At 54.8% G+C, this 14362-nt stretch overlaps 1 protein-coding gene across 1 annotated transcript in view; it reads left to right on the top strand.

Annotated features, from left to right (window-relative positions):
• LOC107132586 (epididymis-specific alpha-mannosidase-like) overlaps positions 1–10979 on the top strand; it is a 37725-nt gene extending 26746 nt beyond the window's left edge. Inside the window, exons 11-19 of the mRNA XM_059887826.1 lie at positions 371–645; positions 1345–1536; positions 2044–2296; positions 3408–3518; positions 3595–3787; positions 7122–7259; positions 8929–9041; positions 9385–9505; positions 10742–10979. Of these exons, the coding sequence (XP_059743809.1) occupies positions 371–645; positions 1345–1536; positions 2044–2296; positions 3408–3518; positions 3595–3787; positions 7122–7259; positions 8929–9041; positions 9385–9505; positions 10742–10836 (1491 nt within the window). The 3' untranslated portion in view covers positions 10837–10979. The remainder of the gene's footprint in view (positions 1–370; positions 646–1344; positions 1537–2043; positions 2297–3407; positions 3519–3594; positions 3788–7121; positions 7260–8928; positions 9042–9384; positions 9506–10741) is intronic.
• The last annotated feature ends 3383 nt before the right edge of the window (positions 10980–14362 follow it).

Genomic DNA, 14362 nt, shown 5'->3' with positions numbered 1-14362 from the left:
AAGGCTTGCAGGGTGACCTGGAAACCTCCCTCCTTGGAAAAATCAGAGGATTGAGAGACAAGGGAGCCCCCTCTAAAGAGGTGGAACACTGTGAGCAGTCTCAGAGGCAGGAACAGGAGGGAGTGTGGGAGGAGGGCAGGTGGTTTGCAGCCCCAGTAGAGAAGGAGGAAGAAGGGAGAGGAGATTGGACCCAGTTGAGCAGGGAGGGTGCAGGAGGGGAGCCCAGCTCAGCCCAGTGTTGGATGACCAGCTGTCTCTGTGTCAAGCAAGCACTCCATCCACCAGGTGTGTAAGCCCAGGATTTCCGAGGAGACTGAGGCACCTTCCATCCCTGACATCCATCATTCATCCCATCTTTCGGGTCTTGCAGGTCCAGCGCTCGAAGGAGATGCCCTCTGCCTATGACCTGCACGTGCTGACCACGATCCCGGGACTCAGTTACCGGCACTACAGCATCCGGCCCAGCAGGAGTTCCCAGGAGGAAACGGGGGAGCCTGAGCCCTTTGTGGCCATAACCACGCAGTTTGGAGGCCGACTCAGGAGATACGGTGGGCAGGTGGGCGGGAGCCTGGTGCCTGTGAAAAATGACTGCTACATCGTCTTCCTGGACCTGGACACCAACCTAATGCACAGCGTCTGGGAGAGGTGAGGTGCAGTCATTGCTGCCTCTGAGGCCAGGAGGACCCTGGGACCTGGGCATGTAATGCCCTACTTGGATCTCCATTTCCTCCGCCAAGGCCGACGGTGTGATGGTGAAGCTCCCTGTAGTGCATCGAGCTCTATTCCTAAGTGTGTGAGTCTAGGCCAGGACACAGAAGCAGCCAGGACCTACAGGATCCAGCAGAGGTGGTCAGGGGGAGAGTGTGGGGAGCAGCAGAAATGGGGTGCAGCCCTAGAACGTTCTGAGTCTCCCTGGTCAGGCTGGGAAAGGTGCAGTCAGCACTGTGGACTTAGGCTCCATCATGGCTCAGGCCCCACGCATCTTTCACCTTGATCAAGCCCTGGTGACTCGAACCTCCTTTCTGTCTCTTGGGACTGGCCTACCCTGACGTATCATGCAATGAGATTATACCATATGGGGTCCTTGGCAGGCTCCCTTCTTTCAATTCTTGTCATGTTTCCAACTTTCAGGCATGTTGAAGGGTCAATGAGACCCCTCATTCTTCTTGCAGACACAATAACATTCTGTTGTACAGATAGACCACTTTCGTCCTGTTGAAGGGTCTCTGTTCATCCCTGGGTCCTGGCTGGCATCTCCATGGAGCCTCTGTGAGCCTGGTTCCAGCATGAGGATGACATGTTTTCTGTCATGATGACATGGCTTTCTCTTTCCTCTGTTTGCAGGCAGAGTAACCGAAAGGTATATGTGACCCAGCAGTTCATGGAGTATCACGCAAATAGTGATGTCTGGCAAGGCCCCGTTTCAGACAATTATGTGTTTACACCCAGTGGTACAGCAGAGCCAGCGTGGGAGGCTGTGAGGATGGAGATCGTGGAGGGGCTGCTGGTGACTGAGATCCGGCAGTACTTCTACAGGTGAGGGCGGCCCCCTGGTTGTGCTCAGCACATGGAGGTGCTCACAGGCAGATGAATGGGGAAATGAGGGCCCATCATGCTTCAGACACCCAGCTCCTGGACCTGGGCTTGGCACACAGTCCTTCCTCCACGGAAGTTCGATGAAGTCATGAGCTGGTCCACTCTGCAGTCCAGTCTCTGCAGTCCTGCTCTGCTTGCCTGCGCTGTCACCTTGGTGGTACCTAAGTCTAGAGGCGGGACAGGAGCCCATGGTGACAGTGAAAACGCAGGAGAGCAGTTCTTGTGTTTTCATTAGCAGGACAGACAGAGCCCCCAGGCATCGCTGGGTGCCCAGAACCTTCAGGGAACCGGGTCCCTCCTGTTCTATTGCCCAAGCAGTCTCCCCACCCCGCTGGCTGCAGGAAGGATGGAGGGAGGGAAACAGAAGGAGAGGAAGGAAGAAACGAGAAGGGCGGGGCATCCAGAAGGCTCCCCAGGCTTGACCTACCTCTCCTGCTTCTCCTCCAGGGAGGTGAACGACAGTGAGCCCACGTTCACCATCTACTCCCGGCTGGCCCGTGGATCCCAGGGCTCTGACGGGGTGCTGCTCTGCCATCACATAGAGCAGGAGTACCGGGTGGGCCCCTTGGAGCTGAACCGCGAGGCCATCCTGAGGACAAGCACCAAGCTGAACACAGGGCGGGTCCTCTACTCGGACAACAACGGCTACCAGATGCAGCGCAGGCCGTACAGGAACTACAAGAACAACACCATCGCTCGGGTATGCCCTGAGCTGTCCTGGAGTGTGGCTGCTGTAGACCCAATCTTGATGGCCATTTTCCAGAAAGCAGGAGAGTTCCCTTAGGTCCAGAGCGTCTCCAGAGCCCTGCTGCCCTGAGTCTGCCCCTAGGGCCTGTGGCCAGGCTTGTTCAAACCAGGTGTCAGAGCTCTGGGGCCACCGTGGATGAGCTGTGTCCCTGAGGTCCCTTATGTGCACCACAGGTCCTGCTCGGTCAGATGGATGACCGACTGGAGGTTGCTTGAGGATTAAGCACGTGGTGCCTGTCTAGGCCTGAACGGGGTGTGACCCTCCTTGGCTGCTCAGAGCAGTGCCTCCGCCTGTCTTCCAGGGAGAGCGGATTAGGGGCTGAACTCCAAAATCAATCAGCTCCCAGGGTCTCACCCTCCGGAGGCATGACCTTGGGCGAGTCCCTGGGTGTCCCTGGGCCTCGGTGCTCTCCTGGGAAGAGAGCGACCTCCCCCTGAGCTGTGCTGAGGCCTGGGATGATCAGGGGCAGCACAGCGCTGGGTGCCTCCTGAGCCTTCCTCTAGTCAGTTGTCTCTTCTTCCAGAGGGACCCGGAGAAGGGGGTGTGGCTCCTCCCTGCTCTGTCTTCCTTGAGCTTCTGTCAGTTCATCTCTACAGCTGGTCTTCACACACTGTGCCCTGGGCTCCAGAGGGTCCAGGGCTACCAGCCCCGGACATCTTCCTCCAAAACAGGAAAGGGCAGGGCTGTGCGAGTGTTTTCCAACCCAGACACCAACCTCTCTCTATTTGGGAACCCCTGGCTGGGGGCCATCTCAGGCTGGACTGGCACAAATGCCTCATTGTCTCCCTGCACCAGGGGGACCTTTTGGGCACATTTCACATATGGGGAAACTGAGGCTTGGGCAGGCTGGTCCCCCAGGGCAAAGGTCAGGAAGCAGTGGAGCTGGATTGAATCCCAGTGTGTTCATCTCACAAGTCAGAGCCCCTCCCATCAGTACTGTGCCACCCTGGGCTGCTGCTGTGCCCATGCAGGAGGCCGCCTGGGGCCAGAGGGAGACCCCAGACCTGCTGGCTGACCTGGCCCACTGCCCCCACCACCAGCCTGCCAATGTTTCTGTCCACAGAATTACTACCCCATGGTGCAATCAGCCTTCATCCAGGACAGACGAAGCAGGCTGGTGCTGCTGTCCGATCAGGCGCACGGTGTCTCCAGCCAAAGGAACGGGCAGGTGGAGGTAGGAGGAGGCCCCGCTGGTCACTCTTGGGGACCCCAGGGCCCAGGCAGGCCAGTCAGACAGTTGTCCCCTGCAGGTCATGCTCCACCGCCGGCTGATGAACAACAATCCGGGAAACATCGCTGTTGACCTCACACTGAATGACACCTCAGTCGTCCACCCAGTGTTCTGGCTCCTGCTGGGCTCCAGGGCCCTCATCAGTGGCCTGCGCCAGAGGAGCGGGCTGGCGCTGCAGCACCGGCCCGTCGTGATGCTCAGAAAGATGAACGGTGAGGTGGGGGTCCTTTCACTTCACCCGCCATCACTGCCCCCAGGGGAGCCCACCTTCCCAGGGATGGGGCTGAGCTCATATTGATAGCTCAGGGTGAATGATGTTGATTTGTGATCTCTGAAGAAGAAGATTTAGCTTTGGGATCAGGGCCCAGGCTTGATCACTCAGACCTTTTGTGTAGCTGAAGCTTCATCACACTGAAAAATGACAGAGAAAGCCTCTGACGTAGACGTCAGAAGGCGGAGGGGGAGAACCCCACCTGGTAGTCATATCAAGCCTTTATACATTTTTACCAGACCCACTCCCACAAGTGACATCTTAAATAGAACCAACAAGAGAGAGGTCTTACCAGACTGACTGCCACAAGTAAGTCTTAAGATAAGATTAGTCAGAAGGTACTTCTTAAGAAGGAGAAACATGTCCTGGAGCACGATACTTTTTTATTATATAATCATGAGTATAGAGTTTAAGGAAAAACATACTCTTGAGCAAGATGAGTTGTTTTGTTGTGTAATCATTAGCTCTGGGCTTAAAGAAAGTTAGTCTTAAAGATTGCTGTCATAACACCTCACAGTTTAAGTAAAAACATCTTTTGGGTCTAAGACAAAGAAATGTAGAAAAAACAAAAGTTTGTCCATTCTTCTCCTCCAGGACCCTGGACCGCTTATCTCTCAGTACCTGCTAGGATCTGGGCTACTTCGGGGTAGGAAGGGACCAGAGTCCTCACATCCAGGCCCCTCACTTTAAATGTGGGCAACCTGAGGTGCACAGAGGTTCAGTGACTCGTTCAAGGTCATACAGCTAGTAGGTTCACAGCTGGGACTTACTGCAATGCCCTCCTTACCTCTGTTCCCTCAATCTCCTCTATTTCCTTCTCTGAGGACACTTTCTACTTCTTCCTTTGATATATATCACCATTCAGGTCTGGTTGCTCAGCATTTAAGAGACCAGCTTTATCTGAATTAAGTGCATTGTCACCAGGTGAGGGTGATTCTATTCTATGTCCTGATCTGCAAGTTTTATGAGTTGCCTCTCCTGAGGCTTCTATAAATTTCCTTCACTACAGTTGGGTAGCATAGCTAAATAGTTGAACATGAAATAGTTTAAACAATGAGTGCATTTGAAAGTATTTGAAGATGCTACAGTTAGAGAATCTTTCAAATTTTAGAGACATAAACACAAAGTGTGTATTTGTCATTCTCTCTACAGGCATACCTCAACATATATGCATTTCTTTTTTTTTTTTTTTTTGAGCACTGAAGATACTGCATTGTCTACAAATTGAAGGTTTGCTGCATCTTGCATGCAGCACGTTCATCTGCACTGCTCATTCAACAGCATTTGCTCAGTTCACAACAATGTATCACATTTTGCTATTTCCCACAGTATTCAAATATTTTTCATTATTACTATAATTGCCATAGGATTAGTGATCTTTGTCATTGTTCTTGCAGAAAGATTGCTAATCACTGAAGTCTCACCTGAGGTAACTTTTTTTTTAACAAGAAAGCTTTTAAAATCTAATGTATATATAAACTGTTTCTCTTAGACATAATGCTACTGCACACAATAGATTATAGTAAAGTGTAAACATAAATTTTATATGCACTATGAAACCAAGATACTCCTGTCTGGCTTTATTACAATATTTGACTTATTTCAGTGGATGGAATCAAACCCACATTAATTCCAAATGTTGCCTGTAATCCTTAACCTGCTTCCTATTTCTCATCACTTGCAGAAGTTCTGATGAGGGCGTGATTTTAGGTTTTCCCTGTTTGAGATTTAGGCTAGACTTCCACAAGGCATTAGAAGAAGGCAGGTGGTAGCTGACGCGCTCACTGAGCATTTGCTGAGTGCCTGACACGCTGCAGACTGCTCCTGCGCTTGACCCAGCTCTCGTCCTGAAGGACTTCTCAGGGGCTCTGCTGCGGAACGAGTCACGGGATCCAACTTCAGGGTGACGGGGAATTAGAGGCCACGAGAGACCTGATGTCTGTATGTTTGGTGGAGTTTGCAACCCCAGACCAGGTGGTGTACAGTGATCAACTTTAAGAGATAACAGTTGATGTTCTCTTGTTTGGAAGTAAAGAGACTGAAGCGGCAGGTACTTGAGCCGGACGTGGGGAAGCAAGTGGAATGGAAGGATGAGCTGGACAAGAGGCTGGGGCAGGAGGGAGACAGGGTAGCTCTGGGCCTCTTGGGAGCAGGTGGTCATGTCCATCTCTTTTGGGACTGTCAGGAGCTGCCTGCCCAGCCATGCCTATGTCCAGGGGCAGATTCCGAGGAGAGGGACGGGTTTGGCCAGCTGGGCTGGGACTGCTCCTGTGGCAGTCAGTGGTTCCTTCCTGGTAGCAAAGAGGATGTTGCCGTGGTGAGAAAGCTCCATGGCTGTGGTCAGCTCCATCCACAGTCCCGTCCATGGCTGTGGTCAGCTCCATCCATGGTCCCGTCCATGGCTGTGGCCAGCTCCATCCACGGTCCCGTCCATGGCTGTGGCCAGCTCCATCCACGGTCCCGTCCATGGCTGTCGCCAGCTCCATTCACGGTCCCATCCATGGCTGTGGTCAGCTCCATCCCAGGTTCATCCCTGGGCTGTTCCACCTGCACAGACAGAAACCAAAGGTGTGAGACGGAGCCAGAGGAGCCTTTATTCTGGGGCAGACGCACCTGAGGGAAGGGTAGCGTGTATTGCTTCCTCGGGTGCTGGGCCCTTCATGCACTGTCCACCCTCTCTTTCCGTCACCTGAGCTTCACTGTCTGCAGACCTTGTTTGTCCTCTTGTCTGGGAGGTGACTGTGAACAGCTCTGGGACCAAAGGAACTGAGACGCCTGTGTCAAGGGCCGAAATCCCAGGAAAGGCTCTGATTGGCCCTGATCGAATCACGTGACCCAAGCCTGACCAATCACTGAGGCCTGGGAACTGTAAAGAGATGGCGGCTCCAGCTGGAGTCCAGAGTTGAACAAAGCATCTCCTGGGAGAGAAGGGCTGAGTCCCTCTGGGCAGAGGCAGCGACAGATGACAGTACGGGAGCTGGCGTCTGAGACCTTGTTCACAGAGCAGGTCTCTGTGTGAACTCCCTGCAAGTTCTGGAAGAAATGGCGTCTTCTCTCTTGGCCCATCTCCCAGTCTGCAGTTTGAACTGATTGGACCAGAGATTCAAGGCAGGCTGGGGCTTTTGCACCAGCAAGTCCTTCAGGCTGCCTGCCATGTGGGCCACAGGTGGGAGGGAGTGAGATCAGATGAAGTGGGGGACTTAGTGTGGCAAGCTGTGAGTGTCAGGAGGAGAGTTGGGCCCAAAGCCTCTCCTTGTTGTCCATCTGCCTTTCAGAGATTGCCCCGCCTGGCTCAGGCTCCAGGCAGCAAGAGGCTGTGACGTTGCCCCCAAGTGTCCACCTGCAGATCCTCAGCATCCCCGGCTGGAAGTACAGCTCAAACCACACAGAGCACCTGCAGACTCTCCAGAAAGGTGTGGCAGGTGTTCAGGTGTCCAGACTCACTCCTGCCTCCACATGTCAGCCCGGTCCTCCATCCCATCACTGAACAGAGGGGCTCTCCTCAGAGTCGTCCAGGCTCTGTGAGGTCCTGCTTTTTCCAAGGTCTTCTCCTGGAGCCTCAGACACCGTTGTCCTGCCTGTATTTTGGGCTCAGGCATGACTTTGATGAGGTTCTGTTCATACCTTGAAAATGACTCTAATGTCAGGCACTGTGGATAGAGCCATGGATGACACAGGAAACATCCCTGGGCTTGGGGGGCCTCTGTCTACAGAGGGAAGCAGGCAGTTCATCGGAGAGCAATGACAGTGATGTGAGGAAGGTCCCAGCTGGGCATCACTGAGGGCTTCCTGGTGGAGGCAACACCTTCCAGAAACGAATAGGTGCTGTACCCCTTACCTGCCCCTTTAGGCTCTGAGCAGTTCCCGTGCCCCAGCTACTGCTGTGTCCCCAAAGCCGCACTCAGGGCTTAGGATGTTCTCATATAAGTGTCAGCCCAGACAGACAGCCCGACAGCCCAGAACAGAAAGAAGTCAAGGTCAGATGTTATCTTTATGCCTGATAAACTGGATCTTTGAAAGAATGGCTCACGCCTGCAGCCACGTGGCTTCCTGACCCTGACCTCCAGCATCCCTGCACCACTGCCCACCTGACACATCTGATGGGGTGGACGGGGTTCCCAGCAGCAGTAGAGTCATTTGGCTCCAACGTGTGTGTGTGTGTGTGTGTGTGTGTGTGTGTGTGTGTGTGTGTATGGCCAAGCCACTGAGAAAGCACTTCCTGGAGGCTGCTTGTACTGAAGTAAGGGAGACATGGGCTGGGCCAAGCAAGACCCTCTTCCCAGGGAGTGAGTAAGAAGCTGAGCGAGGGGAGCACTGGGGATGGCAGGAGGGCCGCCTGCCTCCCCAGGAACAAACAACCCCCGTATCATCATCACCTGCATCACCATTGCCATCATCTCCAGCATCATTTTCCAGTGGCAGAAATCCTTCCCTGATTCTCGAGCTCCAGTCCCTAAACCCATCACCTGAATGGAGACAAGAGACTTTGCAAGACCTCTTATGCTGCAGTAACAAGGAGCCCACACGCTCTCTGTCCTCACACAGCACGGTTCATTTCGACCCCTTGCTCTGTGGGATCAGCAGGGTGGCCCTTCTCATTCGTTCTCCAACGTCCAGAGATGGAGGCTCTATTACGACACGTTTCCTAGGTCCTGGTGGCATGACCTGACACATTACCTTTGCAATGGTGACTCATCTTCAGGGTTACAAGGCCACACTCCCCTTCACAGGGGAAGGGCAGGGAGAATCTTCCAGAGAACAGGAGGCTGGAGGGACAGGCCCAATGAGGACCTCACTAGTGAATAAGAACAAAGTCTTGCAGACTTCAGCAACGGCCCCAGTGTGGGCGGTGGGGGGCAGTAGCTTTGGCTGTGCCTGGGGTGGATCCTCCCCCTCCTTCTTTATGCACACCAGCTGTGTGTCTGGGCAAGTGCCTGCCCCTCTCTGAGCCTTGTTTGGCTCATCTGCGAAGTGGGGCTGTGTTAGCTGCCTCTGAGGGAGGGTGAAGATGTGAAATGGAGATGAGAGTGTGAAGAGCCAGGCCAAGACTGTGTCCTCATTCCACCTTCCTTCTGTCCCTAGACCGAGAGCACGAGGCCAAGGCAGACCTTCGCCGTGTCCTGCTGCGGCTCCAGCACCTGTATGAGGTGGACCAGGACCCCGTGCTGTCTCGGCCTGTGACGGTGAACCTGCAGGTCACCTGCCCCTCCCGTGTCCCGCTCCGACATCACTGAGTCAGGCTCCCAGGAGGAGGCACCCTTGGGAGACAAACCCTGGTGCCTGGGTGTTTGCTGGGGCGGCCCCACCTGCCTGCCACCTGCTGGGAGTGCTGATCCAGCCAGCCCTGGGGGGTCAGCTCCTCCCAGCCTCAGTTCCTCATCTGTAAAATGGGACTGCCCCTCCTCCCATGGGGACTTGCACTACAATGAATGTGGGGGATCCTGTCCCTGGGCCCTGGTGTGGCCGGCCTTCTTCGTCGGGTTCTCTGCTCAGATCTGCGGTCCAAGTGCTCACCCCTCCCTGTGCTCTGTCCTGCAGTCTGTGCTGCGGGGACTGGGCTCCGTGGTGTCCGTGGAGGAGCGCTCACTCACAGGGACCTGGGACGTGAGCGAGATGCGCCGCTGGACCTGGAGCTCGCAGGACCCTCACGGCCACAGAGGTTCGGGCACCCTGGTCCTGACCCCGTCCCGGGTAGCCAGCCTGACCCCCAGACAGACTCCAGCTCTTCCCCTAAGGCCTGTGTGACCTGGAGCTGGCCGTCCTTCTCTGGGTCTCAGTCTTCCTGAATCAGCCACAGAAGGTTATACTCTAGGCTTCAGGTCAGTCTCCACGTGCCAGAGCTCCAGACAGGTTGTGTGTGTGTGTGTGCATGCACTTGTGTGTTCAAGACCACAACCCTCTAGGGCCTTGAGTGAGCCCCAAACTTTAGGTGCACCCCCAGGTGTTCTGACGGTTGCCCTGCTGTGCATTATGTGCACACACACAGACTGCTTCTTGCCTGGGAATGTTTGCCTCTGCTGTTCCTTCTGCCTGGAAAGCCATTGCCCCTTTATCTGGGCCTCCCCTGCCTCGTGCCCCAGGTCCAGGGCTGAGTCAGGAGCCTCCCTTGCTCTCCCCTCTCCCTCACTTTGCTCTGTCCCATTTATCTCCTTTTTTTTGTCTACTGTACACAGCATAGTCTGGCTGTGTAGGTAGGCACTTAGTCAATGTATGATAGACAGATGGATAAAGGGCTGGTTTGATAGAAAAAAAGATGGAAGGAAGGAAAAAAAGTAGATGGATGATGGACAGGTCAATGGTTGAGTGATGGATGGATGGAAAGAGGAAGGAAGGAAGGAGAGAGAATGCGTGAAGGATGAATGAAAGGAGGGAAAATGGATGGAACATGGACTGTTGTGTAGATGGAGGTTGAACAGATGGATAGGAGGATGCAGGATGGAGGGCCGTATGAAAGGATGGAAGAGTGTGTGGTGGATGGTGGATGGATGGATGGATAGAGGGATGGATGCAGGAGCAAGTTTCATCCCAAGGAGGAAGCCTAAACCCCAGGGTGTGTCTAAGGACAGCCTATTGAGATCAAGGGCAGGGCCCCCTCATGGCCTCAGTGAGAAGGCTCTTATGCACACATACAGGGCCACAACCCATGGAGAAACAAGACCAAGCAGGCCCAGAGCCCCCAGTACATGCCTTGAATGTGCTGTGTCCTCAGGGGAGGCCAGAAATGAGAGGCCCTCTGGCAGTGCAGTCCTGTCAAGAGGGGTCAGCTGAGGGCTGCATCCACAGTGGGAGCCACAGACGCAACAGGAGCCGTGTTGCCAGGGGGATGCTGGGAGGAGGGGACCTGGGGAAGCAGGTGGTCCAGAGGCCATGCTGGACTGACCCTCTCTGCTCCCAGGCAACTCCAGTCGGCCCTCGCCACCGCCAGGAGGCCCTGAGGTCACCATCTACCCGAAGGAGATCCGGACGTTCTTCATTCACTTTCAAGAGTAGTGAGCCCTTGGCAGATTCTTGGTCCCAGGACACAGGAAAGCAGCCTACAGGGATGAGGGGAAAGCTGCCAATCTGGAGGGCTAACGGCAGGAAATGGATGGATGGGGGGTGTTCTGACTTCTTAAATAAAACTGCATTAAGGACCTGTGTCTTCCCCTGCCCACTGGAGCCAGCCCTCTCTCTCCTCTCCTATCACAGACAGTAGCTTCACACACGCTCACACTCAGGCTTCACTTGCAAGAGTCAAAGCCACGAAGTTCTCCCAAAGACAGAAGGAATAATCCATAGGGATACCAAGATGCATCTGCCTGCATCCTGCCAGATCTCAGCAAGTCCCCCAGTGTTAACACTGGCCCTGCTGTGTCCTGGGCACCTTCATGGGCTCATTACAGGGTGGAGATGCCCCTGCTGTGGAGGGATATGCCTAAGATATACGGGAGGGAGCTACAGCACTGGCCTACTGACCCGGATGTGTGATGCCAAGCTCTGTGTCCAATCTCATACTCTTGTCCTGGCCCCTGGGCACACCTGCCCTACAGGAAGTTCCTACAGCTCAGGCCACTGAAAGATGGAAGGAAATCATGTAGCAAGTGAAACACGGAAAACCCAGTGTAAGGGTTATTAATATTAAAGATCCCACTGGTGTCATAATTTCAGGACCACGAACAGCAGCTGCCTCAGGACTCTGTGCTTCTGGTGACCATTATGAGACAGAGCAGGACACGGAGGGGGTCTGGAGCTGGTGGGTACCCTCAGAAGGGTTGGCACAGGAAGGGGAGAAGAAGAGATGGCAGGAGCAGATGACCATATGAAAGTGTGTCAATGCCGTGCAGCTGTGTCCTCTGTGCCCGGGTTCTGCACTGGGGTTGCCTGCCTTGGTATGAAGCCCATTTTATGCAAGACAAGCTGAACGGGAATGGGTAGAGAGGAAGGTTCTCAAACTGTGGATGTTTGACTCTGCCCTGAGAAACTTTTCCTTCTCCCCAGCCCCCAAATGCCCTCTGTTGGGGGCAGAGCTGTCTGAACTCCCCTGCTCCCCAGGGATGCCCTATAGAGCTGGACAAAGCCCTGGAAGCCAGCTCCAAGGAGGAAAACAGAGCTGCTCCCCGTGTGATCCTGACATGAATGGAGGACTGACCTGATTCCAGCTGCCTCACCCAATGCGGAACAATAACCTGCCCTCTGGACACTAAAGACCCTAAACTGCAGGAGTGGATGGACTTGAATACCCTGCCTACCCATCTCCCAGCCCCAGAGCGAGATTAGAGGAGACTTGGCCAGGGAGAGGGAACAGGTGGAGTTATAAGAGAGGAAGCCAGAGCAGAGAGAGAGAAAGAGCCTGCAAGACCCAGCCTTGCCCTGGCTTTCCTCCCACAACATGGCCCAGGACCAGCCATCTCCCCAGCACCCTGTGCCCTCCACCCCTCCCGGAGGAAGCCCTCCAGGGTCCTCCAAGCACATCCAAACCACCAGAGCAGATTCTTCTGTGGGCAGAGCCACCACGGCCAAGTCCTGTCTCCCCACAAGGACATCCTGGGGGCAGCACAACTCTTGCCCCTCACCTCCAGCACAGAGCCTGGCACAGAGTCAGGGTTCAGTGGCTGTTAACTGATGGAAACTTGAGAATGGGGTGCAGGACAGCCTTGCAGCCTGGGGTAGGGTGGACCTGCTGTGTATGAGGAGAGTTATCTCTGTGGTCAGGCACTGGGGGGGCACTTACATCTCCAACAGCTTAGTATTCAAACCACCCTATGGACAGACCTACGAGTGCCCACTATACAGGTCAGGAGCCCGGGGCTCTGAGTCAGGCTGTCAGGAGGTGTGCAGGGTCCTGCTGCAGGGGGGAGGGACTCGCCCACACAGCAGGTGGAGGCGGAGTTGGGATGAGCTGCTGAGCTGAGCTTTATATGCTGTGCTGTGGGTATCACCCATGTCGTCCATGGTAGAAGGGGGACAGCCATGTCCATAACAGTTACATCCCTGAGTTCTTTCCCTCAAAAGATCAGGAGGTCCTGCTTTGTTCCTGGAGCTGATCCAGCAAAGGACATAATGGACCCATGTGGACCAAACACACAGGTTAATACAGAAAGATACTCATCAGTAAATGCTATGGAGGCAGGATGGGAGGCCCAGAGAAAATCTCTCACAGATGAAAAGACATAAAGGAGGAATAGCACCCTGCCAGACAGGAAGTGGGGAAGATGCTTCCCAGCAGAGGGAGCAGCACCTCAAAGGCCCTGACCCGGGAAAGGGCTCGACCTGTAGGGAGGCCCTGACCCTGCAGCTGTGGTGATGGGTGGACGGCGCTACTTTCAGGCCAGGAGCAGAGGCCAGGACTCAGCAGAGGAAAAGGGTCGTGAGTATGGGGGGCAGTGGGCCTTCCAGCAGCTTCAGGGTGGACTGAGCAGAAGAGTGGGTGGGAGGTGAGGCCAGAAAGGCAGGGGGGGACATGTGCTGGAGGGCCCAGGTGCAGGCTTCGGGTCAGGCTCCCAGAGGGCAGACATGGGAGCTAAGGAAGGCTGGAGCTAGAGGATGCCAGGCCCTGCTGCTGTGGGGAGCGCTTGGCACTGGGTGCAGCCCAGGCAGTCTGCCCATGAGGGCATCCTGAGCCCCAGGCTGGTCACACACCCTAGAGGACAGACAGTGACATGTCCCCAGGAACACATGGAAGTGGTGCTGGAGGGTCCATGGTGCGGACTCCCACACAGCACAGGGTAAGGTCGGGTGTTCCTTCTCTGGAACACCCAGCACAAGGCACGCTTCACGCTCTCACGATTCACTATGGCCCAGATCAGGAAGAGGTCACAGGCCACACGCCCACGTGTGACACTGGGGACAAGCTGGCACTGCTGTGGGGTCCTGCCAGGACCATGTGTTCTCATGGTGCCCGGGCTCAGCGTTCACGGTGCAGTTCATGGTGCATCTCGTTGGCGCTGAACACATGTGCAAGGGCCCTTTTACTTGACAACACTTTGCTGCCAGGAACCAAGGTCACGTGTCCCAGAACCGCAAGTAGCCTCTTCCGCTGGACCACTGGGCATGACAGAGCCTGACCAGAAAGAACCGCTCCTGTGCTGTAGCCTGTCCCTGCAAGGAAATGCTACCTTCTCCTGAAGTGTGTTAATCACTCAGTCATGTCTGACTCTTTGTGATCCACAGGACGGTAGCCCACCAGGCTCCCCTGTCCATGGAATTCTCAAGACAAGAATACTCGAGTGAGTAGCCATTCCCTTCTCGAGGGGATCTTCCCTATCCAGGGATTGAACCCAGGTCTCCTGGCTTGCAGGCGGATTCTTTACCACCTGAGCCACCTACTGGTTAAGAACCTGCCTGCCAATGCCAGGGATATAAGCGATTCAAGTTAGATCCCTGGGTTGGATAGATATCCTGGAAAAGGGCATGGCAACACACTCTAGTATTCTTGCCTGGAGAGTCCCATGGACAGAGGACTGGAGTCTATAGGATCCCCAAGAATTGGACTTGACTAAAGCGGTTTAGCAAGCACCCGGTGAAGGACAGAGAGCCT

This window comes from Bos taurus, chromosome 6 (assembly GCF_002263795.3).
Source record: "Bos taurus isolate L1 Dominette 01449 registration number 42190680 breed Hereford chromosome 6, ARS-UCD2.0, whole genome shotgun sequence".
Lineage (NCBI taxonomy): Eukaryota > Metazoa > Chordata > Mammalia > Artiodactyla > Bovidae > Bos > Bos taurus.
Note: the sequence above shows the minus strand (reverse complement) of the source record. Positions and strands in the feature narration are given on the sequence as shown.